Raw genomic sequence first — 27,830 nt, 5'->3', positions numbered from 1 at the left:
CCTGCATGTCATGAGAAAAGGCAGGGCTCTTTGAAAGGAAAGCAGTGCTCAATTAAACCGAGGGTGCGAACAAGGTCAAGCAACAGCATTGGATGACAACATTGTCATGAGCAACATAATGTGCCATTCAGGAGACAAATCCAAACATTGGATTTTTTTTGAAATTCTGATAACAGCAGTCCTGTAAGACTGAGAGATGATTTGGGCTGTTGAAAAGAGAGGTGAGGATAGAAACAAGCCTTTATAAACCGTCTGGACACGGAGGAGCCAGGACTCCTGCATGTAGCAGTAAAAAAAAAAGTCTTTAAAGCACACAGCTTTGATGTAGCGTGTTCTAATCAGGCTTCATGTTTCTGTTTCTGCTTGTAGCACAATTGCACTTGATTTGCGAGTTCTGAGCCAGCTGTCAGTAGTTACGTAGTTGCCCACCTGCAAATACCGTACATACATTTTTACAATTTGAAAATGTGTTGATAGTGGCGGTGTCTCTGGACACTCTATATTCTCCTTTGGTGTCATTGTGAGTGTCAATGGATGTGCGGGCCCCGTGATTGGCTGGCTTCTAGTTCAGGGGGACCCTGCCCACACACACCTGCGTCACTCAGGATATATATATATATATATATATATATATATATATATATATATATATATATATATATATATATATATATATACACACATACACACTTTTTTCACAGCTTGGAAGTTCAGACACACACACACACACGCTTATGAGGGTGTTTAGATTTGCTCGTGACATGGTCTGCATTTGGTGCAGCTCAAACACCCCAGTTCAAATCAAAATCCCATTCTGGTGCTTCAGTGCATCATGCAGCATGTCCTAATTTTTCCCTCAGAAGTGGAAAGTTAGCGTGTGCGTTTTTGGCTCCGAGGCTGCAGTTAAATCTTAAAACCTGGAGACCAGCGAGCCGTGCCTTCTGCTGTCTATAAAAGCTTCTTGGCTTTAAGCAGACCACACACACACACACACACACACACACACACATCCATTCGCCCACGCTGCTGCAGCACACTGACCAGTGCAGTGACCTACGCAATGAATACGTCTGTGCAGAGAGTTACAGTAGCTTTATCACAGCTTTGCTATAGACAGGTGTGAGTTTAGAAAATGTTGCGTTTGTGTGAAGCTCTTGAAGGAAAGAGGCTGACTGACTCATCCAGTGAGAACTGGGTAGCATATTTGTGCAACAGTAGTGATTTTCTATGCAATTACCGGTAATTCATTCCAAAGTATCTTCCAAAGGAAATGTTATAAATAAAAAATAATCCCTGACTCATTTGATAAACTTCACAAATGGAATCAAATTTTGACTATGGCCCATACCATCGACACATAAATCAACAGAATCCTCCTTAATGTTTTTCCAGATCACATGACACATTTGGATGGCCCCTTGCTCAGCAAAATTTATCGGGGTCACCAATGTGGTGCCTGCAGGCCATAGGTAGCCACCAAGGCCCATATGAATAGCCTGCGGGCCTGTTCTAATAATAGCTCACCAGTGACGGGACATTATGATTGACTCGGAATGTTGTCGAAGTGATCATTTGAAAATATAAACATATACAATAAAGTTGTATCCAATCCAATGCCGAGATTTGTAGAAATAAACTGTTGGTATTGATATTCCGCGATTTCTGGCCTTGTTAAATCATTGCTGAAGATAATTTTGAGAAATAATTTTTAGTATCTTCAGTGATATTAATTTCATTCAATGTTAATAATAAATAATTAAAGGAATTTGAGCCGATTTCAGGAGAACTACAACGACAACAACAGAAAAAATACACCCAAAACCGTTTGTTTTTTTTCCCCGATTTTCACTATGATATGAGACACAGCGCATTCACAACAAAAAATTTGGGGACCTAACAATATCCAACAATTCTGTTAAATAAGGCCATGGTTGAAGAATATGTTGCTTCTCTGATTCGATTGCATATCATTGTTGTTAACACTTGTTAATGTTCTTCCATACAACCATTTTTATTCAGATCCTAATAATTCCTAAAATGTGCAATCAATCACTCACTCAATCAATTGTTGAATCAAGAACTTAATCATGGATGACATTATATCTCTGCTTCTGTCTTTTTGAAAGTATTTCATTACTGACATGCCTTTGTTGAAGAAGTCAGGTGTCGGACGCAGCTATTTTTAAATGGAGGGATCACAAGTAAGTAAAATAAATAGCTACTCAAGAACTGTAAAGTACAGATATCTGAAAATTCTTCAGAAGTAAAGCAACTAAGTATTGTATTTCAGCACTTCCACCACTGCTAACAAAATGCTAATACAAGCGGAAACATGGAGGGCTCAGTCAGTATTTCCCAAACTTGACCGGTGGAGGTTGTGGGAAGAGCTGGGACATCCACTTTCCCCACCTGAGCCCTGCCACCCTTCCACAATGAAAAATAACCTTGAAACTCAGTAACGAGCAGTTGAAACGTTTCACCTTCAGAGAATCGACTGCTGAATGTAACAACAGTGAGCATTTTTAACTTCACACTTGGCATGCCACAAGTAGAGTGCATGTAGGGTCAACAGCATGTGATGTCATGCTGCATCAAGAGTGCACTGCATCAAAGTCATGAGAATCATGTCAGCAGACGTTTTTTGTCTTATTTTCAACTAATGACGTGTACATTGAAACGTCTCACCTCAGTTGTTGCTCATAAGGGCCGTGAGCTGGGAATGGGTCAAGCAAAGTGCTCCAGCCCTATTAAAAGAATGACTATCGTCCAAGGGGGTTGATGGGTAGAGGTGTGGGGGTGGGGTGTCAGGGCTTGGGGAGTGAACTGGGCGGAGGAGGGTGTCCCATCGCTCGCCAAGCACAACACTGCCTAGGATCCTGCTGACTTCTCTATTAAATAGCCAGGAATCTTCTCTTTCTTCATACTGTCATTCCACAGTTATACGGTTGAAGTTTCAATCAACATATCCCACAATGCAGTGAGAGACATGATTGTAAACGATGCAATGGTTGTATGACACCGAGGGTCTCTGTAGTGCAGCTGCACACTCATCTCTGCTCACCTCTGCTCCCCCCCACTCTGTCAGTCAGAGGCGACCTCTTCTTCCTCTTTTCCCCTCTCCTCCTCCTCACCGAGGACACAATGGGCTACCTCTACAGCAATGTTGTTTTTGGAACAGGAACCCTTCAGCCTCCCTTGGTTGACAGAAATTAGCCAAGGACACATCCTCCGAGAGATTTACCCCCAAGCTCTCAGCTGATTGTAGATTTTTGTGTATTTGCTCTTGGCAGTTGTGTTTATTTTCACTCATCATTGAGGAAGCTGTGTGGTCACCCAGCTGGGCATGTCATCAAGGCGTGATGTCATTCAAGCTTGATTATCAGCTTGAAGAATTCCAAGCAATATCTTAAAGTACAATGGAACCTGCAAAGACTGAGCAAGCTGGCTTTTTTTAGTTAGGGTCATACCTTGGAATGTTTGGTAGTCAATTTCAGGCACATAAAAGCTAGTAAAATAATAACTAGTGAGCCCGAACCCATAACCAATCTCCAACCATGAAAATGACGATTGCGATTCAACGTGTGATTATTTGTTCAAGGTGATCTTGTTCAAGTGTTATAATCAAGATTCTGACACTTACATTTACATTACAAAAATATTTTGCCCTCATTAGATTCGGCTTATGCTATAACATAAAGGCAAATAAACCACAAATGAACACTTTATTTATCTACTTCAATTCGAGTTGTTTCAGAGTTCTGGCTAAATTCTTTGAGTTGCAGTCTTGTAAGCGTTCACTACAATAACTTCATAAACTTGGTTGTGGTGGAAACAAAAGTCAGGAAGTCATAAATCATATGACAGTACAACAACAATGCAAACAAATCTGTGGCTTTATTACTTTTCATGTGTCATCCAACAATGGACATGTGGAACTCCACTTCTTTGGCGCTGAATTTATCAAGACATACTGTAAATAAATAAATAAATAGAATATACATAAGCATTTTTTTAAGCCTTCTGGTCGAGCTTTTGCTTGAAGTCATCTGGGAATGCCTGTTCATCAATCTGAGACTTCAGGATGGAAGTCATGTGCCTTATGAAAACTCACATTGCTGATTATCAACATACCTCAACGCCAACCCTGTTGACTCCATCTGGTTTTTAGATCACTGGTGGACTGGGAGTGTCACGCTTGGTACATCAGGCCTGTCAGCAGCCACGCTCTCTGCACATCCCCCCACACCGTCGCTGTACACCTGACAAAACTTTTGACCACAACATAGAATGTGATCACATCAGCTCCATATTAATAAGGGATTCTGTTTGCCATCATTTAAACCGAGTGATTCTCCGCATAGCAGCTGATGTTTAGCTAAGCTCAAAGGACTCGTTTGGGTGCATTCATGAAATTCAACTGCTGTAAGGCTGCTAGGTGGAAAAAGTGAGAGAAAAGTGAAGCAGCCAGAATGTGAATGCGGATTACTCACAAAGATGCTCCAAAATGCTGCCAAACACTTTAGGATATATATTTTTTTCTTTCTTTCTCTCTCTCTCTTTCTTTCTTTCTTTCTTTCCTTGTGAGTCATGTGGTAAGAGAGCTTCCTCCTTCCCAGCGGTGGTCATGGGAAGAGGCTCCAAGCAGGCTGTTAGTCAGAAGAAAGGCATCAAACACATTGTAACGCCGCAAATATGCCGCTTCTAAATCTCTCAATAATATGTAACTTGAATATGCTGAATGGAACAAAAGAATTATTTTGTTCTCATTTGAACTGATGTAAATACACGATTTAATCCCATGATGTTTCTCATCATAGTTTACTATGGGTTTGTAGTTTAATACCCTCTTTAAACACCAATGCATCAATTTTCTATCCCAGTTGTCCTGATTAGTAATTTGAATAAGTAATTTTAGAAACAAACAGCCATAGAACACTCATGTTTTGAGGAACGAGAGTGGAAACTGGAGAACCCGCAAAAAACCCACACAGGAACAGGGAAAAGGTGCACACTCCACAGTCCACACAGGCCAGAGCTGATATTCAGACCTCAAACACCAGAACCGCAAATCAGACGTTCTAATCACTATTCCACCACGCTGCCACCCGCCTTTAATCTGATCAGCTCAATCCTCAGTGATAAATGAAGTGCAGGTTTATAAACTGTTAAAATGTTTTTTTTACTCCCCCCACTGACTTTTCTAATTACCCAACTTGCTCAGCTTTCACGTCATCCATTACTAGATTGTTAGGGTGTTAAGTAAAAAGGGTGGGTGTTGTGGTAGGAGTCACCATCACAGTCTCAGCAGTGAGCATAAATCAGCAAGCTAATAAATTGAAAGCCAAATGACTTCTTGGCCCCAGCATATATCATGGAATCATGGCGGCAACCCAAATGAAGTCTCGTGCACCCATGGGGGACAGAGGAATGCTTCTGTTCATGCAAAGTGATTTGTGGATGGCTCCCAAGTTTGTTGGCTGCAGAAATCACCCTTCCACAAACTTCCAAGACCCCTTATCTTAATGTGTAGTGGATCGTTACTCCATTATTGCTTTAAATTATCAGCAAATCTTCAAAATGGGAGTTTAAATGTGTGGATGCAGATATTAAGAAAGTAAATTAATATTATTCTTTATTATTGCCCCGGTAAAGTATATACTGCAATGAACATCTCATTCTCATTCTGCATTGTTGGGACAATGGCGCTACCCATTGGATGGAAAATGTCACGACAGATTTTAAGCCTTTTGTTTTCATGTTGAAAAAAAGCAACCAAAACACGTTAAATGAAAACAAATGTATGTATTAAACTATTAATATACTATAAATGCATTTGCTTAAGTCTTAAATCACATTTAATACTTTTAAACAACAGTAGAGCTTCCCTGCAATCGTGATGAAGACGGAACATATGTTTGCAAAGGTGCTCAATTTGGAATCTTTTAACTCTTGAAAGAGTTTGACCTGCATTTGCCATGTAAGTTTGCTTTACCTTCTACTAAAATCCCAGTGCTTGCCACGAACAAGTTTTTTTATTTTGTGAATGGGAGTAATTTTAGTTATATGTATCTAAAATTACATTAAAAATATTTTAAAACGGGGGGCCCGGTAGTCCAGTGGTTAGCACGTCGGCTTCACAGTGCAGAGGTACCGGGTTCGATTCCAGCTCAGGCCTCCCTGTGTGGAGTTTGCATGTTCTGCCCGGGCCTGCGTGGGTTTTCTCCGGGTGCTCCGGTTTCCTCCCACATTCCAAAAACGTGCGTGGCAGGCTGATTGGACGCTCTAAATTGTCCCTAGGTGTGAGTGTGAGTGCGAATGGTTGTTTGTTTCTGTGTGCCCTGCTATTGGCTGGCAACCGATTCAGGGTGTCCCCCGCCTACTGCCCTTTAGACGGCTGGGATAGGCTCCAGCACCCCCCCCCCCCCACCCCCCACCCCCCACCCCCCCGCGACCCTAGTGAGGATCAAGCGGCTCGGAAGATGAATGAATGAATATTTTAAAACATATTAAAAACAATAATTTACCCCAATCCTCAGCCCGCCAGTGGTCTTAAGTGCTCTTTAATATTTATGATCAATTCTTAGCGATTTAGTATCTGAAATACTAAACTCAAGTTCATTTCTTTCCTGATGAATATCACAAAAAATATGCAACAACAAAGTGTTTAAGAATGAACCAGCTAAAGTATATGTAATTAGTGCTGGATATTGTAATACAGTATAACAAAAGATTACATTTGTTTGTCCCACGGTGGGAATTTTTCAATAATATGACGTTGTACACATTATTTATTATTTATCTGTGGTTTTATTGTTCTTGTTTTGGTTGTAAAGTGTCCTTGAGTGTCTTGAATGGCGCTTATAAATGAAATGTATTATTATTATTATTATTATTATTATTATTCATTCATTCATTCATTCATCTTCCGAGCCGCTTGATCCTCACTAGGGTCGCGGGGGTGCTGGAGCCTATCCCAGCTGTCTTCGGGCAGTAGGCGGGGGACACCCTGAATCGGTTGCCAGCCAATCGCAGGGCACACAGAAACAAACAACCATCCGCACTCACACTCACACCTAGGGACAATTTAGAGCGTCCAATCAGCCTGCCATGCATGTTTTTGGAATGTGGGAGGAAACCGGAGCACCCGGAGAAAACCCACGCAGGCCCGGGGAGAACATGCAAACTCCACACAGGGAGGCCGGAGCTGGAATCGAACCCGGTACCTCTGCACTGTGAAGCCCACGTGCTAACCACTGGACTACCGGGCCGCCCTATTATTATTATTAACATGCCAAATCATTAGGTTCACCTATAGCACTGGTGTCAAATTCAAGGCCCAGGGGCCAGATCTGGCCCGCCACATCATTTTATGTGGCCCGCGAAAGCAAATCAAACATGTCGACTTCCGTGATGCTTGCTAAAGTATCTACCGACATTTAAAATTCTCATATATATAATAAATTTGAGACATATTGTAAGCATTTTCTTTTAATCAAACCCTTCATTACAGTAACTTAAACAATAGTTGAATCAACTGTTATTATTTACTTTTTTTTATTTGGATTCAGTCATAATGGCCCTCCAAGGCAAATTGTAATTAAAATGTGACCCTAGACAAAAATGAGTTTGACACCACTGACCTACAGTATGCCATTAGAAACGATGCTTTTACATCTGAAAAAATCAACATGCCTGAGGGCATTACTTGGGTTATGATGTGTATTTTCCTTTCTAGTAAAGAGAAAATGTCAGCAGAAACAGTCACTGTTTCTTTTATTTTACTCACAGTTTTCATTCAATTTTTTTTTTTTACCAGGGAGCTGGGATAGGCTGCAGCACCCCCCGCGACCCTAGCGAGGATCAAGCGGTTCGGAAGATGAATGAATGAATGAATTTAGACACAATTCAAATCGTTTGACTGACTTTACAAACTTCGAAAAATACAGAACAGTTAACAGTTTGTTCATGACAAGCAATACTGTGTGTGTTGTTGTTTGTAGAGGCCGCTATACTACTGTATTTCCTGGGGCCAAACATTAATGGAAATTAAACACTGCACTTAAGGATAGTACAATGAAAGATTGTTTTCCCATCATATTTATTTTCTCAAAAGGTTTGGAAGAAAGAGAAAGGACCACACCTCATAGTGTGATTTTTCTGCCCTTTGGCAGAACTCAATTTTAGGACCGGGGCTGGAGCAGAAGGTACAAGGCTTTGCCATTTCATTGTGTTATTCCCAATAATAAACATTGAGCCCCATATGTTGGTTGATACTTGAATACTGTACAGTAAATACAAGCCCCGACTCAAATTATAGACATCTCTTTTGTCTTTCCATCAGGAAAAAATAACTTCACAGAATCACATTTGTAAAGCTTAAATTTATGGTGGAGTTTAAAGGACACATACTGATGTATACAGTCATACACAAGAAACATAATTAATAAGCTTACGGATGCCTTTTTAAAAAATGTCTTATGCAAATATGCCCTCTTAGTGCTTTGACACTGGAGCTTTCTGGTAGTTTTATAATCTTAGCATTGAACTTGATACAACAGATGTAATTCTTTCTTACCACCGACTATTGTATGAAATAAAGTGACTTTTAAATGTTTTTCATGTCATTAATATTACTTTACCATTACTTTTTACACATTTGTTATGTTTGTGTATAAATCCTTAATGCATATTTTTGTATCTAGAGGGTTGAGTAACTAATACAAAATCCTTTATTTTTAGCGAGGAAAGATGATTCCGAATTTTCCGAACATTTTTACCACATTGATGTTAAGTGTTTTTAAATTCTGGTCCATTCAAATTCGTGTCTAGGGTGCTACTGTAGACTTCAAAATCAATTTCTATAATCACCTGAATCAGCTTCCTCTTTTGCTATTGTAATTTGGAAATTTATTATGCCTAGGACGCGTTCCGTAAGCCAAAGCCAATTCAGTTTAGCAATGTGTGCGCTCATACAGACCGGGAACGCACAACTGAAACTAAAGCTTAAACAAACAGTGCTAGAATAAGTAAACAAGAAAAAAAAAGTTGAAACCACTGGAGAAATGCCAATTAAAAATGTGTATTGGAAGGAATGGTGCAATGGTACAATTAAAAAATATCAAGTACATGGTCATTTTCACTTTGGGAGAGCATTCAGGAAATGCATATACATTATACAGATGAATGCACGTCTCTCAACTCTGCAGCAAATATCGAAAACAGAGACATAACCTATTCAAAATGAAGCCTAGAAGCGCAAAGTCGTAAAAAAAAAAAGTACCGTTAAATACAACATTTTGTAACCATAATTATTTGATGAACGTTGACATCTTACTGTATGTAAAAAAAAAAAGAAAATACAGTAAATCACAGTTTCAGTGCTAAAAAAAAATTCCAAAGTGAATTTTACTGTAATGTATCATCTTATTTGTTGAAAAACAATGTGCTAATGAAGAAACTGGCCTTTATTATGTTTTTTTTCTCATCTGTTTTTCAAAACAGGCTGATCACAGTTGCAGTTTAAAGTCCAAGATATACGATAAATAAACATTAGCACGCATCGATTACAAAGTGCTTAGGTCTTCGGGTATGCAGAGGCCCGATAGAGCTCGAGGCAGTTGACTGTAATGAGGGCACCGGTCAGCTGTCTCCACTGTCTGGTGGCAGGGTTCCTCATCTTATCTAGGACCAGGTGGAGGTCTTGAATCATATCTCTGTAATTGTTTCCATAACGTTGACTCCAGGAGAACAGGAAGTCGTAAGCAGGTTTCCACATCAACTGTAAGACAGTGAGGAACAATAATATATCTTTCCAAATCTTATGAACCTACTGTTGGGATGACGTTTTTGAAGCAAATCACCTATAACCAATGACAGACAACGCTCTTTTGATTACAAACCAGAGTATCCTCTGAATAACTGCAGTTCAGGAATACTGGTGAACTGACCTGAGGCCCAACTTCCCCATTTTTTCCTCTGTGCGGTGCCTCGTAGGCTGCAATCTGAGCACTGGTCAGCTTTCCCATTTTGTCGGCGAGCTCTCTCCATCGAATCCCTAGCTCCACAGCGGTGGACAGGATAACAGTATTCTGAATCAGCCGGGCCACAAGATTGATGCTGTGCATCCTTAAAAGACCCTGAAAGGACAGACGGCGGTATGTTGCTCATAGAAGGGTGAGATTACTGAGAGGCGGATGAGTGTTTATGGAGTATTGTGTGAGAAGAAAAACATGCTGCCGAGTGTTGATGTGAATTTCCAAAATGAAAATGTTCTACTTACATCCATGAGTTCGTGAAGGAATTTCTTCTCACTATTCTCAGCGTGGCAGTCTTCCTTCAGCTTTTCCAGCACACAGGCCACCTTATCAGCCTCTGTTTCAGCAACTCTGCGCATGATGTTGTCCACTGACAGATTGTAATACCCCAACGCATCTGCAAAACTTCTCCAGTTTGTTATGTGCTCTGTGACTAGTGTCTGGATGTCCGAGTACATGTATGTAAGCTTCTTGAAGGGCAGCGTCATGTTGTCCAGGAGCACCTCGGTGGTCAGTCGAATGCCGGTAAAGTCAATCACCTGATCTGCCGTAATGAGCTTGATATTTTTGCAGTGTACCAAACCAATTCTGCCCCTGAGGAATCCAATGTACCACTCTTTTCCCTTTAAATTCCCCACTGACCTAACCGTTGCTTTGGATAGTAGAGCCACTGTGTCTCCCTTGAAGTACTCCAGTAGATACTCCACACGTGACTGACGGAGAACTGACTTTAGGGCTACGCCATACCATTTTAAGGTCACAGGTCCATCTTTGAATATGGGCGATTCCGGCAACCGATCCTCAGGAATAGAGGATCTCTGCATCTCGACAGCTTTTTCACTTGTCTGATTTGGCATGCGTTTTTCACATCGAATTGGTGCTGCAGGTGGTGAAGGGACCTGGAAACATGCAGCGGTTGTAGAGTTTGCTTCGGTTACTTGCAGGTCTAACTGAAAAGGACTTATGTCTTTGCTGCTAGCATAAGATAAGGCCACCGGTAAATACAGCACTGTCCCTATTTTCAGCCGGCTCTGCCTCACTTCTTTCACCTTGTCCTCAACTCTTATTTTAAACACGGAGTCCTTGATACTCGTGGTGACAAACAGGTCATGCAAGTTGTCAGTCCTAAGGCGATGTGCACCCCAGAGTTGCAGCACGAGCGGAGGCAGTTGTTTGTTTCCTCGGCAAATATCTGAGAAAGGAAGCTTTGGTGGTACTTCCTCGTGACAGCACACAACTATTACAACCTTAAAAGATGGATGGATGTACCTGGGGCCATAAACAGCAACTGTAATTTGGCGGTGAAGGTAATCCCAGACTGACGCTGCCGGGGACTGAATGGCTGAAGCCTCTGCAATTGCTATCACGTAAAAATGTGTCTTCAGCTGCTGCAGCTTCATCTGCATGGTGTTCTTGAAAACGTCATAGTCGTCCACTCTAATATAGGGTCCTTCTCGTTTGTAAGACAAGAGTCCGACCAGCGTGGTGAGGACCTGACTCAACGGGTCGTTCCGCACTTCTCCGGACAGCTTCATTTTCAGGGAGATCGAACCCTTTGTGTTGATGTTGCTGAGTACTACTTCCAGAAGTGGACTCATCGTGGTCATGTAGTTGTTGTTGAGTCCAGGAGGAGGGTCAAGCATTGCCTTCAGTGTCACTTCCTGCACTTCACCAGGAGGCACGTGGCCCTCTGGGACATAGATACTTATTTCAGAGTCTGGCAGTTGCACTGTGCCTCCGTCATGGCCGATCTTGCAGATGACCTGAAAGTTTGATGCCTGAGTCTGAGCCCATCCAGGACTCTGACTTATCAGATTTAGGTCCAGGCATGAGCGAGTTAACTGCCGGTGGCTAAGCCAAGCCATTTTATAGGCTTCTCGATCATTTTTTAGCCACTCAAAATCAGGACTTAGAACAGGCTGTGGCGGTTTGAAAATGTCCCCCCTCTTTGCTGCCTTGCTCTCAAAATGTCCATCCAGAATGTCTGTGGCACTCTTCCATCTCCCAGATCTGTTGTTAGCTTTGTTTGACTTTTCCAGAAAGTTTCCCACGTTGCCCTCATCGGAGGATGTGCTAATAATGTCCCCATTTTCTGTGTGCAGGGGGTTTATAGTCCCTGGGAATGTGCCGCATGTGTTGGAAATAAGCTTATCTGAGTTGTTGTGTACAATGTCATCTAAGAAAGGATTTGACCCAGACAGTTTGTTCCAAAAGGGATTTTGTCTTGACTTGTCAGAGCTCTTTCTTGTTTGAGGCAGATTTCCATCTATAAAAAAGGAATTCTTTTACCAGTAATTCTGCTTTGAGCACTTGTCCGAAATGATATTGCTTACAATTTTTAGACATTACCATTGCGATCTTCACCATTCAAAGCATTTTCATCCAGATCAATCAGTGTCCCCTCAGATTTGCTTCTTACAAGACTCCCTGCACATGGCAAGGAGTTTGCCATATTTTCATCTGTAAATGTTAAAAAATAGATATGTGCTGTTGTTAGAAGATGCAGCGTCTGAAAATACTTCCTAGGAGAAGTCAATAATCGTGCAGTGTGCCAAATTGTCCCGGTATTCACGGTGCAAGTTGAAAACAAACACCAAAGTTCAGGCAATGTTGTCCGTGAAATCACTTTGTCTGTCGAAAAATTTAATGAGGTTACCTCGTCCAGATACAGTCACCTATTTATAATTCTAAAAGAAAAATGGGCAAACTTCTTGTGTAATCAGACAGATGTGATAAGTACTTCCTCCTCACTTGACTGAATGGAGAAGGCGACCGCGACACCGCACCTGTGGGAACTGTAAACAACTACAGTGTTTAGACAAGATGTCACAGATGGATTTATTAAGTCTTATTATATGTGTGTGTGTGTGTGTGTGTGTGTATATATATATATATATATATATATATATATTACACTTAAAATACAGCAAAGAATATTTCAATGTTACTTAAAACATGGCCTGTGCTATTAAAAAAAATCTCACGATGGTGACAGTTTGACCCATTATATTATGTAATGGTCCATTATTTCATTTAATACAATACTACCAGATGAGAAACATTCCAAGATGGATTGTCTGTAGTTTGCCTTTGTTAACAAAATGTTATCCTCAGCTGTCCTACTCCCCATTTGATAAGATGACAGTTATACTTGTGTTATTTAAATAATGATGCAGTAAAATGTTTGATAAATAGGAAAAAATTATTTGAATATTAATTGTTTGTTTTATATGCATAAAATATCTGAGTGACAAATAAGGTGAGTGGAAAATGTAAATATCAGCATTTGCTTACATTCTACAAGCGCCATCGGTCGACGGGTTTTGAAGAAAGAATGAGAATACATTTCAGCTATGGTGCAAGTGTAAACATTTCACAATACTATGAAAATAATAAATACACCCAAATCATCGACTGTTGAAGGTATTTTTCGCAGTACAGACAGCCTGTCTAATTCTCTTGTAGAGAAATGAAGCCTCAGATATCAATGTGCCAGAGGATTCAACCATTCATGACATGTCACAGTGAGTCAGTCATCAATAATGTGCTCTCTTCAACCAGTGCACAAAAACAGGTTGGTCTTGTCAGGCATTATGACGTTAACAGTCAGTTATCTCTGTAGTTGAGATGAAACGGACCATGTCCAAAATGTCAATTTTCAACACTGTATATAACTAATGGTTTCAGCAAATATCATACAACACACATTTTCATAGTATTTGAATTGAATTCAAATGAATGCAGCCCAGCCATAAAATAGCCAAAGTGTGTGGACAAGTGTGTTCGTGTGTTTAGTTGTTACACATTTCTAACATTGTAGCTATACCTGTCTCTTCAGTATGGAGCCAAGCTGTATAAAACGATGAAACTTTCAAAGAAAATAATCTCTCACCGTCGGCATGAGATGTGTGTAGTTTTTCCTCAGGTACGCTGTCAGAAAATAAAGAGTCCACTCCAAAAACATTAAGTCTTTGTTTTTAGACTTGTGAAGCGTGTCTTCGTCACGGTTCCGTTCCGCCTTCACACACCGAGCATGTTGGGACGGCGAGTCTGAAGTGACTTTCATTAGCTCGGCAGAGGAGGAGCCTTCACTCTGTCCTTACTACAACTCCCACAATGCACCTTTATGTTTACGCACCAGACGTTACCACACCTGAAACTGAGCGGCGGTTTCGACAGCTCCCAGATAAGCGTGTCCGCTGACGAATGATGTCGGACAGGAAGGCAAGAAGTAAACACGTGTGATTGAAAGAAATTATATTTAAGTTGAACAACAACAAAAACAAAAAAAACAGTTGTCTTTCCGTGCAGCAAATTGCGCTATTCAATATGCTTCCAAAAATGCTAAGTAAAATTAGTTCTAAACTAGAAGGTTCACGTTTTTTATATATTGATTTTTCTCTGTTTGGGTACTGCTCCTTCGAGTGATAAAACCCAAAAAAAGGTTAACTGGAGTTAATCCCGTCAAGGACAGTACCCATGAAAATTAACCATTTACTGAACGCTGGTGGGTTTATAAACAGGCACGGCCCCAGGTATTTTTCTCTCATATGGATGAAGGGGTGGGGGGGGGGGGGGGGGGGCTTGGCGATGTGTGCGTGCTGCTGTAAAAAAATAATACGATTTTCATCATGTAACCTTTTTCATTAATATGTTATTGGGTTTTTTCCCTGAAAGAATGACTAACAGAATATAAGTGCGTTGAGCTGCATTTGGCCAAAGAGCATTCAATACAATTGGTAGATCCTAATACAACAGACCACCAAGCAATGGCAAGTAAATGACGGACTCCCCCTGATGTCACGTCGCGTGTCCGCCAGCAGGTGGCGGGTTTTCTCCCCCGCCATCTGCACACCTGTCCGTAATTTCGGGCTGATTACCCTCTTTTATTAAGAGACTCCGACAGTCATCTCGCTGCCGGAGAATTCCACGCCGTGCCATTGTTCTCTCGTGCTAATTCCACTATTGTAGATTACTCGTTGCCTTCTTGCCTTGCGGCCTTTACTCTTGCCATTCGCGTTAGTCACTAAATTGTATACTTCTATATTGCCTAATCAGTAGTTCCTCGCACTTTGTTTTTTCAGCGAGCGTTTTCGGTTGTTTCCTTATTTCTTCCCTGGTCCTTATTTGACCAGCGTTTTGTGTTACCGTTTTTTCCCTGTCGGGCTCTTTCTGTTTTTGTCATTAAAGACACTCTTTGCTTTGACAAGATTCTTTCGTTGTCTGTTTTCCGGGGATCCAATTCTTTATTTTCTTGTTCTGCACGGAGCGATCGTTATCGCTTCGGGCAGAACGTGACAGAATTCTCCGGCCACCATGGATCCCGCAGACATCGAAAAAATTTTGTCCGCTCTTTCCCGACAAGAGCAACAGATGAGTCAGCAGGGCCAAGCCATTAGGGAACTCCGTGGCACGGTCTCCATGCTGGCTCATCGGTACGATGATTTAGAACCTCGGTTGGTCCGGGTGGAAGAGCGGAGACCATCTCCCCCCGGGGTTCGTTCTATCATTCCCGAAGCGCCCTCCTCATATCCCATTATGACGAGGGAGCCATCGCTTCCACACCCCCCTCGCTACGGGGGCGAGCACGGGCAGTGTGGACACTTCCTCCACCAGTGCTCTCTCATATTTGACCAACAGCCGTCTGCCTATGCTAATGACGCCGCCAAGGTGGCTTATGTCATGAGTCTGTTAACAGGTCCGGCGGCATCGTGGGCGATTGCGACCAGTGACGCTAAGCCGAATCTCCGTACTTCGTTCCCTGACTTCGTGGCTGCGTTCCGCCGGGTGTTCCATCATCCCGTGCGGGGCAGAGAGGCAGAGGGCCGGTTACTCGCCCTCCACCAGGGAGAGCGATCGGTAGCGGACTACTCCATCGAGTTCCGGATCCTGGCCGCCCAGAGTGGATACGGTGATCGGGCGCTGTGTGGTCTGTTTCGCCGCGGACTAAACCCTCAACTCAAGGACGAGCTGGCGACCCGCGACCACAGCACCAACCTGGAGGAATTAATCGACCTCTCCCTCCTCATGGACAATCGCCTGAGGGAGCGAAGCCGGGAGCGTGGAGGTGATCGGCCCCAGTTCCGACGAACACCCACGGAGGAACAGGTGCAGCTGGGAGGCAAGGACGTTGGTGCGGAGGAAAGAAGGCGTCGTTTCAGCGATCGAGCGACGACTGACGGCGTTCAACCATCTCCTCATGCCGTAACCAGCCATCCGGGGTCGTCACCCCCAGTCCACCATGAGTACTGTGAGTCACGACCTCGCGCGCCACCCTTCGAGCCTAGGCGAGTCGACTCGCGGCCGGGACACCCCAACAGACTTGAGCTCGAGGGGGAGATATTTGGGGGGTCCCGGTCGTGGCGGGTTCGGGCTCTGGTAGACTCGGGGGCAGATGACTGTATAATGGACACCGATCTCGCATCCGAGCTGGGTTGTTCCGTGGAAAAATTGATAGATAGGAAACGGGTTTGTGATCTTGATGGGCGTCTCCTGGCGGTAGTTACGCATAGAACGGAGCCATTGAAACTTCAACTGTCCGGCAACCATGTCGAGCATCGCCGTTTTTACTTGATGCGGTCTCGCAACGCCCCGATCGTTCTCGGATTACCCTGGCTTAAGACACACAACCCCGTGATTTCCTGGGCGCGCCCAGCAATAGATAGCTGGAGCCAGTATTGTTACCGGCACTGTCTACAATCGGCCGTCGGGAAGCACGAACGTGTCACACCCCCCGAGGAGATCTGCCTTGACGGAGTGCCGGATTGCTATCGGGATCTTAAGGAGGTGTTCAGCGAGGATCGTGCCCGCTCTTTGCCTCCACACCGCCCCTACGATTGCGCTATAGACCTGCAGGCGGGCGCTCCGTTGCCGACCTCGCGGCTGTATCAGGTGTCCCAACCCGAGCGCGAGGCGTTGACGGAGTACATCAACAGCTCGCTCGCTGCAGGTCTCATTAGACCATCGCGTTCACCGTTAGGGGCGGGTTTTTTCTTCGTAGGTAAGAAGGACAAGACCCTGCGACCCTGCGTAGACTATCGTGGATTAAACGAGATTACTATTAAGAATAGATACCCGCTACCCTTGTTGGACTCCGCCTTTGCCCCATTACAGTCAGCCACCATTTTCTCGAAACTAGACTTACGCAGCGCTTACCACTTGGTTCGCATCCGGGAGGGTGACGAGTGGAAAACGGCTTTTAAGACCCCTCTGGGTCATTTTGAATACTTGGTCATGCCTTTTGGGCTGACCAACGCTCCTGCCGTTTTCCAGAACCTAATCAACGACGTTTTAAGGGACATGATTAACATTTTTTGTTTCGTTTATCTTGACGATATTTTAATTTTTTCCCGGTCATTACACGAGCACCAGCAACACGTTAGGCTGGTGCTACAACGTCTATTGGAGAACCGGCTCTTCGTCAAGGCAGAAAAGTGTGAATTCCATGTCCCCGTCATCTCCTTCCTGGGGTTCATTATCGAACAGGGCAGGTTAAGGGCGGACCCCATTAAGACGCGTGCTGTCACTAACTGGCCGGTTCCTACCAATCGCAAGGAACTGCAGCGCTTTCTGGGGTTCGCCAACTTCTACCGACGCTTCATCCGCGGTTACAGTCAGAAGGCGCTCCCCTTAACCCGCCTTACGTCCATTAAAATCCCATTTAAGTGGGATCCGACCGCGGATGCGGCGTTCGCAAACCTGAAGGCGGCGTTTACCAGTCCCCCCGTACTACAGCATCCTGATCCTGATCTCCCCTTTATCGTGGAGGTGGACGCCTCGGATTCGGGGGTGGGGGCTGTGCTGTCCCAGCGCTCTCCGGTCGACCAGAAGCTGCACCCCTGCGCCTTCTTCTCCCGTCGACTCAGTGCCGCCGAGTCCAATTACGACGTGGGCAACCGTGAACTGTTGGCAGTTGTGACCGCCTTGCAGGAGTGGCGGCACTGGCTCAAGGGGGCAAAGGAACCTTTTACGGTCTACACAGATCATAAGAACCTCGCTTACCTCCGCTCCGCCAAAAGACTAAACGCCCGTCAGGCCCGGTGGGCCCTCTTCCTCACCAGGTTCGACTTCATCCTCACCTACTCTCCCGGGTCTAAGAACACTAAGCCCGACGCCCTTTCCCGTCTCCACGAGCCTGCGGGGAGGGATCGATCCCCGGAGACCATCCTCCCGACCAAGTGCATCGTGGGGGCCGTCCAGTGGGAGATTGAGCAGCGGATCCAGGCAGCCCTGGAGGGGGTTCAGGTGCCGGCGGAGTGCCCAGCAGGGAAGCTGTTCGTACCTCCATCCCTACGATCTGAAGTTCTGCAGTGGGGACATGGGTCCAAGGTGGCGTGTCATCCCGGGGTGAACCGGACTGCGCAACTCGTCGCCCAGCGTTTCTGGTGGCCGGAGCTCCGCAGCGACGTGACGGAGTTCATCAAGGCCTGCACCTCCTGCGCCTGCGGCAAGTCGTCCCATCAACCTCCGGCGGGACTGCTCCAGCCGCTGCCCATTCCTCCTTGCCCGTGGTCCCACATCGCCCTGGACTTCGTCACGGGGCTCCCGCCTTCCCGGGGTCGAACTGTCGTGCTCACCATCGTGGACCGCTTCTCCAAGGCGGCTCATTTTGTGCCTTTGTCCAGGTTGCCGTCGGCGCTGGAGAATCAAACCCCGGACGTGCAAACAAGTCGATGGCGCATATACTTTTTCAATTTACTTTGAGGTGGACAAAGGGAGGTAGGAAGGATAGAAGGTCGTAGCGGAGGAAGGGTAGGGGTCACACATAGACCCACCTTTGGACTTGAAACCCAAGCATTTGCCTCAACCCTTAATTGTAAACCTTAACTGTTGTTTAAAACCTTGTTCCTGTATTGAAACCATTATTTGATCCTAATCCTCTGACCTACGGGTACTATAAGCCAACGTATTTAAAACCTCCTTTGAAGCCTAAACCCTGATTTGAAACGCTCCTTTGAAACCCTAACTCTGTCTTGAAACCTTTACTTTGAAACCCCGGACCGTCCATGAAACACAAACACTTGCCTTGAAACCCATTTTGAACTTCTAACCCTTGCTTGATACTACTGTTCATGTGGGAAGCTTTCATTAAAAGTGAAAGTGATGCCGATGGGAATTTGTGTGGAGTGATCTGGAAAGGTTTGAGGAATGTTGCAGATGAACTGATAAATCAAGAAATACACATTGAGATGTAAAACAATGACACACATTTCAAGTGTAGCTGCCTCTGGCACACCCTAATGCATTCAAAATATCCCACTGCAAAAGCACGTTATATTATCCATACAGCCCATCTCATCTGATTTAATAATAATGTACATATGATTGTTCTGTACATAAAATGAGGCATCATATTCACGTTAACATTTTATTACACATTTAAATTGGAAACAAATTCTAAATTAGCGCCTGTCTTTGTGTCTTCAGCTGCAGGCGATGGCTTGCCAATGCTGTTTTGTGTCAAAAGAATGCAGTATAACTTTTGACTAGATAACGTTAGCGGCAGTAAATACGATCTTTGACACACTCAATTATCTTTGCACACTCTGTACTTTCTGCGCCATGTAATTTAAATTGTTAAAATGCTCCTCTCTTGGGGCAAAATTCTCATTCTCACAGAATGCCCTTGTACAGTTCATTGTCATGTCAACGGATCATGTGCAGATTGTGTTTAAATATAGCATCCCTTATCTCTGGCAACTTGGTCTCCTGGCTCAAAGTTCATGTGTTTCACGTCTGAGTCACACGGTGGTGCCATTTCTCTAACGTTCGTTTCATTCTCAATGGCCATGCTTTTTTTCCCCTCTCGGTTTTCACCAAGCCAACACTTCGGGCCAGTCGCTCAGAGCTAGTCTGACTGATTTAGCGGATTGGATCACATTTTGAAAATGGGTTGTTCAATAGGCAACGATGGAGTCTGAAATCAGATTAGATGAAGTAATCCAATCCTAGTTTTAATCTGGACCAAACCTTGACTTTGTGTTGTTCAAAACATTTCAGATGGATATGGATGGATGGATAGATTGATGGCTAGATACATTTTCCTAAACCCAACTGCATGTGCAATGCAGTGATTCCTAACCAGGGTGTTGTGACACACTGTGAGAACTCATCAGGATAGCTGAGGGAAATTATCCAATTTCACTTCATTTGTCCAAAAGTTATTATTCATTCAGTACATGGAAATATTTGTTCATCTATCTATGCCAGCAATGTATAGTGACAGTCAGAACAATGAAGTGCTCTTCCGTGCGATTGCAAGAAGGGACCGTCAGCCTTTGTATCCACCTGTTGCCATTTATATAACAGAAAAAGTCATACTTAGCCTTCTGTAAGTATAACATGTTCAATTATACAGCCCTATATTTCACATTGAGTGAGTGAATTGAGGATTTATTATTTTTGTTTCTTTATTGGTGCTGTGCAGTGAGATTGGGGAAAAAGTGCTTTTGTTCAATTAATGTTTGGTAAGGAAAGGTTAAATAAATGAAATAAAATGGAGCCCAGTCATGCTCAAGCAAAACGAAAAGACACTTATTTGATACATATCTACAGAAATACTTTTCCATTGCAACTCAGTCGCTCAATTCAACAGGTCAAGGAACCACCTGCTTATAAAAATGAGTCTATTATTGCTGAAACCTTTGAAAACGATATCTTGACAGAGTAAGGAGGATTACTCAGACTTTTTTTTTTTTTACCAAGCATGGAGTGTATTCCAATTGTCTGTACCTCGAAATCGGTCAGTTTGACAGCATTACCACAAACTACCACTTACCAAGTCTGTGATTTTGTCTGAAAAGAGTTGAAACAGTTGATCTCGAGACTGTTTCGGTGGAAACACTGTTCTCAACTACTCCTGTCTTCTTCATCCACGATTGGCAGCTCAGCCCTCTGATCATGGTTCTCTTTTTGTGCCCGTGTGGAGAGTAGGTGACGGTGTAGGTGACAGATGGCCTCAAGTGACCATCGTGTGTGTGTGTGTGTGTGTGTGTGTGTGTGTATTATGTGTGTGTATGTATATACAGGTATATATTTAATTACTTTTTAATTAATTTATTTTTATTTCATTGAGTAGTTACACAAAATAATTTCAACAAAATCAAATTGAGCAAATTCAGCACAACTTTTTTCCCAGTGTGTATTGTGCAAGTGTACCCAATGAAGTTGTATGCGCACTGAAAAAAAATCCTTTGAATTGACTTGTTTCGAACTTGTACATCCTTTGCACATGATTAAAATGTGGTAAACTGAAGCAGTTATCCCATCAGGAATGTTCTTTTTGTGTGTGTGTGAGTGTGTGCAGTTGTATAGGATTATGTTAACCCTATATGAACATTTCAATAAAATATTACAATATTCAGGTCTGATATTTCAAAAGCTTGTAGTTTGAAGTGGTTAGAGATACTATCTAGGCTGCTTAATTGTTGCAATTTTGCTATTTTGGTGGTTAAAGGGTTAATCAGTTCCTTTGCTGAGCGATAGTTTAGTATACCCGTCGAGTCCTATGTTACAGATGTAATGCATTCATTGTAGTCTACATGTATTACAGTATATTTATATGGTATAATATGAAATAAAGCGACCAGACTGCCTTATGTCTCATTTTATAGAAAAAAATATATAGACCATTGCATAATTTAGGCTTGTACTCAAAAACAAAACTTGATTTCATTGAGTTTGGTCAGCATTTAAACGTACTCATCAGAACTCGTGTGGTCTGCCAAAACATTGTGACCGATAGAGGGCGCTAAAAGGTTACATGCTGAAATTTCAACTCGACATTTCCCTCCTTCCTCTTAAAGAGCTTCAAATAGAGGTAACTGTGAAATATGTTCTCCATATATTACATTGTGTAGCAACTTGGATATGCCACGTTTGGCACGTAGATATTTTTGGGGTGTTTCGTACACTGCCATTTTAAGATCTTATATTAACTCATATCCTCGCTTTCATGTCTGCATTCCGTTCTCTGTCCAGTGCAACACAAATGCAGAGCAAGCTGAATTCGTCCCGATGTTTACAATCTACAATCAACAAAATGTCGACATTACATAAAAAACACAGAGCAGTTCAATAATATAAACATGATAACGCATCTACTATACGAATTGTTTTCAAGTTACTCATAAATTAAGATCGAACTTCGAGCTCACGAACATTTTGCTCTTGATTTCGAATGTCTTTTAAAAATGTAACATTAAATTTACATGGGAAATATAGTTGGAGTTTGTTGCAGCGTTTGTATCAATTGAGTTAAAAGAAGGCTTTCTGGATCTCCCCCTCCTGCAGCCGCCACACGCTTAAAACGCGCCATATAAATCTGATTCATTATTATTATTAGGTTCAGAGTGGTGTCGTCACTTATTTATGTTCAAACTCATTTGACTATGAATTTGGAATAAACACAAAGTTTTGATCTCTAACTTATTTTAAATATGGTTCAATATCAGTAGCCTATACTTATATGGCACAAGAATCAGAAGGCAACATTCACAACAAAAATCGAAATCTTTTAAATTACGTCAAACTTGGAATAAAATTATTGAACACTCATTCACAGAGTTGCTCTGACATATTTTCCAAATTCAGAATAAATAGCGATATACAGTACATTTTAATTCTTCATTCGAATTTTTAAAAAGGCAATGATTGAAAGTTAATTAATGAACAAAATAGAAGGCCTTGTTGATGAATAAATATGAACCAGGTTGTGAGGGCGGGAAAGCAAAACTGATTTAAAGTAGCATATAAAATGATTTCCATTCATAGAAAAATATCAGTTTCATTGCCACATTTAGTCGACCCAACAAAGTGATTCTGAGTCAATAATGACTTTATTGAGTGGCTCACATAAAAAGCCATTCTCAGAAGGAGGAAAAAAGGGATATCATTGTAAAATTAAAATCACTTTACATGGAACATGCTTACTTAAATAAAAAAAAATAACAACAAGAAGAGTGGGTAAACAGTAACTCATTTCCAAACCTTACAAATAAATTCAAAAGTGCGCCTAATGATATCACCCCTAAATACAAGAAAAGTCGTGGTTAAATAGAACTCCCCACAATACATTTCATATCATGACAAAACAAATCTCCGTATATTTTCAAATATTTACTAGAGTCCATATACAACTAGAAATATCTATACAAAATCGTCTCCTGGACAAATACATTACTCACCTTTGACATGGGCGTATATTCTAACCTACATGGTTCAATATTTACAGCACATTTTGCAGTCGTATAAGTCAAAGGACCTCCTCAACTCCAAACTTCCCTTGATGCACATGTGGGCTGGACACAAAGTGTTTGCGTGTGTGTGTTGTGTGTGTGACGGTCAGATTGAAGAAAAACACCCCACAATTCTACCACAACCGAGCTATTTGTTAATCTCTCCTTCTCAGTAGTATAAAGTGCCAGAGTTTGCCCTTGAACAAAATGTATGACAGCACGACTTTTTTTTTTTTTTGCAGCCCGTCCAAAATACACGATAAGGTGTGAATCAAACGTATTTTCCTTCACTTTTACTAGGGGATGTTTCTATTGGAACGGCAATATTTCAATGGAAAAAAAGTAATATATTGTCTATTCCACCCCCCCCCCCCCCCCCCCCAAAAAAAATGATACGTAGGATGAAGCATTGCACTGTATGTTCACTGTCAGGTCTTGACTTAATAATGTATAGGCCTATATTTTCCCCAACAAACGAGATGGAGCTCCGTACACTAAATTATATTAATTATCACGTACTTATTAATTAGTGTGTAGGCCTAATTTCTCAATACGATACACTTATAACGGAGCATTGTGCATATATACACTGTTGAGACATTAGCCCCGGAAAATGTAGGGGCCTGTTCGGCATAAATGCAATGATAAGGGATCGTTGTGAATACATTAATTAATTTCCCAAAATGCAGATCTAATTTCTCAATGACATTGGTCCTTCAGCTTATACTTTGCATTAAATTATATAGTTAAACATTTATGTCTCAAAAGAAAAAAAGATGTGCAAGCCTATTTTTTATTAAATGAAAGAAATCGTTTATGATTTTTTACATTCAGTTAATGTTCGCATACAGAAAAATGTTATTTTATTCATAAATGACCATTATGCATATATGGTATATATGCATTTGAATGAATGCCCTTTCATAAAAAATGTATAGGGGAATTTTGATGGGTTTTGTGCATACACTAAATGACGTCCACTGTCTTGCCGTTCTAAAAAAACCGAATGACCCTCGAAAATGACAGAAAATATCGTGCATTTGCGTGCCCTTGTGGAGAAACGAATGGTCATATTTTCTTAATCGATGACATATATTGTGCACACATACATCGAAGTGTAATCCCTGGAATGATATTGGGAAATGTATAGGCCTATTTTATTATTGACAGTTCCAATGTTACGCGTGGTGTATCAAAGCATATAATTCAAGAAATGTGTTGGCCTTTTAATGAGACGTCCACGAAAGTACTGTTTAATCTCCATGTCACCCCAAACAAAAAAAATTCTAAAGGCGTGACGATGGAACTTTGTGCACACACCGGTGTGGTCTTATTGACAAACGAATAGGTCGATTTTCTCATTCTGAACGACAATCGTGATGAGCATTACGCACATAGTAATGTCCACTATACTGTCATGTCCCTCCAGAATATTCCCGACACTTCCTCGTGGTTCACACACTTTTAACGCCAACGAAACGGAGTTAGAGGCCGTTCATGCCCACCACGCCCTGCCTCGCCTCGGCCGGGTGCAACAGGTCCGGCGAGTGGCAAGGGGGGCTCCCCGGTGCGCTGTGCTCGCTTTCGGTATCGCTCCCCCTCTTGCCCCCGGAGCCCGAACCGGCAGACCCACCGGCGCTGTGAGTCTTGACGTGCTTACTCAGGTGGTCGCTTCGCATAAACCTCTTGTTGCACACAGGGCAGGCGAACCTTTTCTCGCCGGTGTGCGTGCGTAAGTGTCGCTGGAGCTCGTCGGAGCGCGTGAACCGCTTGCCGCAAAAGAGCCAGTTGCACACGAACGGTCGCTCGCCGGTGTGCCAGCGCAAGTGCGCCTTGAGGTGGGACGTCTTCCCGTAAACCTTCCCGCAACCGGGGATGTGACAACTGTGGAGGCCCTTCCTCCGGAGGCTGGCGCCAGCCGGTCCCAGTCTCTCTGCCTCCTGGCAATTGGGACAGTCGCAAGTGGCTCTGCCCGAGTAGCGCCGCGCAGATGACCTCGGGGACGCCGATAAGGAGGCGGGCGGAGCGCCGGAGAGCATGGTACCCCCGGCACCGGTTAACGGAGACGGGGTCGCGTCCGGGTAAGACGAGAGTACCGGTTTGAAGCCGTCCATCAGGTGCTGGCCGGTGGTCAACAGGTGCGGAGAGGGGTTGGTACTGAAGGCAGAGTGACTTAAAGTGGAATATTCAGAATTATATCCGCCCAGGGGAGAGTGCAAGGACGTCTGCAGTCCACCGGAATGTAGCGACGTCTGTAGTGCTGCTCCGTTAGGGTTCTGAACGTCAATCCAGCCGGCCCCTACGTCCCACCAAGCGGATGCCCCTGTGGTCCCTACCTCTCCCGCGGGGATGCCGGGATGAGACGACTTGAACCACGACTCGTACGGGTGCGCCACGCTCATCCTCGGGTAGATGCCCTGCAGGCTGTCCACGGACGTGTGCACCTTGGAGATGAACACCGGCTGGTGGCTCGACTCCTGGGAGCCGTTCGACACGGAGGCTTGGAAAACGGAGTAGTCGTTTCCAAAGTGGGAGCCGGGCGAGGCGCCAGATGTGAGGGAGAAGGCACTGGAACCCGCGGAGCCATTGGAGCTGAACGAGTCCGAGATGCCCGAGCCGTTGCGGGACACCCCGAAGCCGGACAGGCCGGAGCCAAGGCTGCAGCTACTGGCGGCGGCTCTCTTCCACGGGTGGAAGCCTTTCCCGAAAGACGAGGAGTTATCCGAAATGGTGGAAGGCGAAGGGCTCGGACTCCCTATTTTGTTACATGTCGCAGCTAACATGGCTAAAGGAGTCGATCCCAACCTCGGCTCCTCCTGGAGGGACACAGAAGCGGCAAGTTAGCCCGCGGCGCACACTTAATTCAACACACAACAAAAAAGACACTCTCAATCTCGACCTGCGTACCTGGACAAACTTTTACACACAAGAGAAGCGCACCAGACACAACTTTGATCCCATCTACCGAAAATAGAAGCTCAGCACTGTCCTCGCTTTAATTTTGCCCCCAGATTTTAAAGTATAATCCCCCAAGCAGGAGAGGAGCAGCCAATGACAAGAACTAATTGAAGCAGCAAGAAAGTCCTTTTCGGAGACTCACCCCTAGAAGTGAAGTTGCCATCACACACACACACACAAAAAAAAAACACAGCCCTCCTCTGAGGATCTTTTTATATTTATGAATCCGAGCGGTGTTTTTTCTTTCTTTTTCTTTTCTTTTCCCTTTTTTTAGAGGTGTGCAATACAATGACGCGTTCCGCCCATTCTTCCACGGTCCCGCGGCTCCTCTGCAGCTTTGAAGTGGCGCTGTGACACGGGCGTCCAATCAGCGGCTCCAGCGTGCCGCGCGGCCGCCGCACGGCCCCCGTGAGGTCATCAATAGACAGGGCTCTCCACCCCCCAGGCCGCCCCCTCCATAATAAAAGACAGCGGAAGGAAGGTAAAGTTAAATGAGAGTGAATAAGGAGGGAGGAATTAGGGGGCCACTTATTGAGATTTTTTTTTTTTTTTTACAGAACATCTCTTTCCATAAATTAGAAGAAAACTGCTCCACAAGGGAGGATGAGCAGGGTATCCATAAAAGTTTTCGCCCCCCCCAAATAACGCACTCTTTTTTTTTGCCAAATTGCAAAGTGTGACTGCACTTTTTTGTTTCATCAACTGAATCATCTTCCTGAAGTAGATTTTTTTAAAAATCAGGTGGCAGGTTTTACACTTCAATTTTCCATGCTTTAAACTTTAAATATAAACAAACTCAAGCATGCAGCATATAAAGGCAGCTTTGTTTCCCACCTGCGTGATCCTATATATTAAAATAACTCCCATAATTGACGGCCATTATGGCGGCGCTTTTGATGAGTAAATGGCACACATTTTTCAAAATTAAATAAAAAACATAACTCTACTCGCAAAATATGCCCAATGTTGGCGTCTGGATTATTTATGGCGATAAATGATTGCTCTCTATGGCTCAAGTGGATATCGAATATATATGTTGTTTCTGTTCAATGGAGGCGGGTCATCACTTTGCGCACTGACTTCTTTTCTTTCTTTGGTTGAAAGTGCAGTTACGTAAGAAGAAGTTTGTGGCAAAAGCGTGCATGCGGCGTTCAAATCGGTTCTATTTGGCATGCAGCGCGCACTGGAAGCGAACATTTCATTTGAATTTCAAATTTAATAACGCGGGAGGTTTTTAATCATCCGCACTTTTATTTGTTTGATATTAACATGCTTATTGACCGGCTCTGTTGACCAGCTTGGTCATTACAGGACAGGGAAAAGTTAATTAAAACGACCAGGGATTATTCATCACATCATCTGCCTTGGCCATGTCGCTTCCTTTATTACACGGCGTGATAGATGGACTGCCTGATTAATTCTTGTGTTTCTACCATTGGACGCAAGCTTTTTTTTCTCCCCACCAGGATTAATTCACATTACTTTGCTAGCAGCTGTATAAAAAATGGCAACGTTATTTTTTAAATTATGTCGTACAGGTGCAAATCCTGATTAAGAGCAGATTTAAATGAGGTTGCATCACGTTTTAAACGTGTTGCTAATA

The 27,830-nt window shown here is 43.3% G+C and overlaps 2 protein-coding genes across 3 annotated transcripts; both read right to left on the bottom strand.

Annotated features, from left to right (window-relative positions):
• Positions 1-9,065: 9,065 nt before the first annotated feature.
• macc1 (MET transcriptional regulator MACC1) lies at positions 9,066-14,132 on the bottom strand. Its single transcript, XM_052066323.1, has 5 exons — positions 13,927-14,132; positions 12,384-12,494; positions 10,280-12,300; positions 9,948-10,136; positions 9,066-9,778 (listed from the first exon to the last, which is right to left on the bottom strand). Exons 2-5 carry the CDS (start codon positions 12,484-12,486, stop codon positions 9,575-9,577), a joined length of 2,517 nt encoding a protein of 838 aa, XP_051922283.1. The 5' UTR covers positions 12,487-12,494; positions 13,927-14,132; the 3' UTR covers positions 9,066-9,574.
• Positions 14,133-22,812: 8,680 nt separating this feature from the next.
• On the bottom strand, positions 22,813-26,545 carry sp8b (sp8 transcription factor b). Of its 2 annotated transcripts, none has more exons than XM_052066331.1 (2): positions 26,370-26,545; positions 22,813-26,085 (listed from the first exon to the last, which is right to left on the bottom strand). In XM_052066331.1, exons 1-2 carry the CDS (start codon positions 26,388-26,390, stop codon positions 24,754-24,756), a joined length of 1,353 nt encoding a protein of 450 aa, XP_051922291.1. In that variant the 5' UTR covers positions 26,391-26,545; the 3' UTR covers positions 22,813-24,753. The 2 variants fall into 2 exon arrangements, with proteins under 2 accessions (XP_051922291.1, XP_051922292.1); XM_052066332.1 differs by having other exon boundaries at positions 26,177-26,544.
• Between the last annotated feature and the right edge of the window lie 1,285 nt (positions 26,546-27,830).

This window comes from Hippocampus zosterae, chromosome 5 (genome assembly GCF_025434085.1).
Source record: "Hippocampus zosterae strain Florida chromosome 5, ASM2543408v3, whole genome shotgun sequence".
NCBI classification, from domain to species: domain Eukaryota; kingdom Metazoa; phylum Chordata; class Actinopteri; order Syngnathiformes; family Syngnathidae; genus Hippocampus; species Hippocampus zosterae.
This window is presented reverse-complemented; position numbering and strand designations above follow the sequence as displayed.

Coding starts and splice junctions, on each gene's coding strand:
- sp8b (XM_052066331.1), bottom strand. CDS start 26,390: ATGGCAACTTCACTTCTAGGG. Junction 26,086..26,369: donor TGGCAACTTCACTTCTAGGG/GTGAGTCTCCGA, acceptor GTGTCCCTCCAG/GAGGAGCCGAGGTTGGGATC.
- macc1 (XM_052066323.1), bottom strand. CDS start 12,486: ATGGCAAACTCCTTGCCATGTGCAGGGAGTCTTGTAAGAAGCAAATCT. Junction 12,301..12,383: donor GAATGGTGAAGATCGCAATG/GTAATGTCTAAA, acceptor CCTTTTTTATAG/ATGGAAATCTGCCTCAAACA. Junction 9,779..9,947: donor ATGGGGAAGTTGGGCCTCAG/GTCAGTTCACCA, acceptor ACTGTCTTACAG/TTGATGTGGAAACCTGCTTA.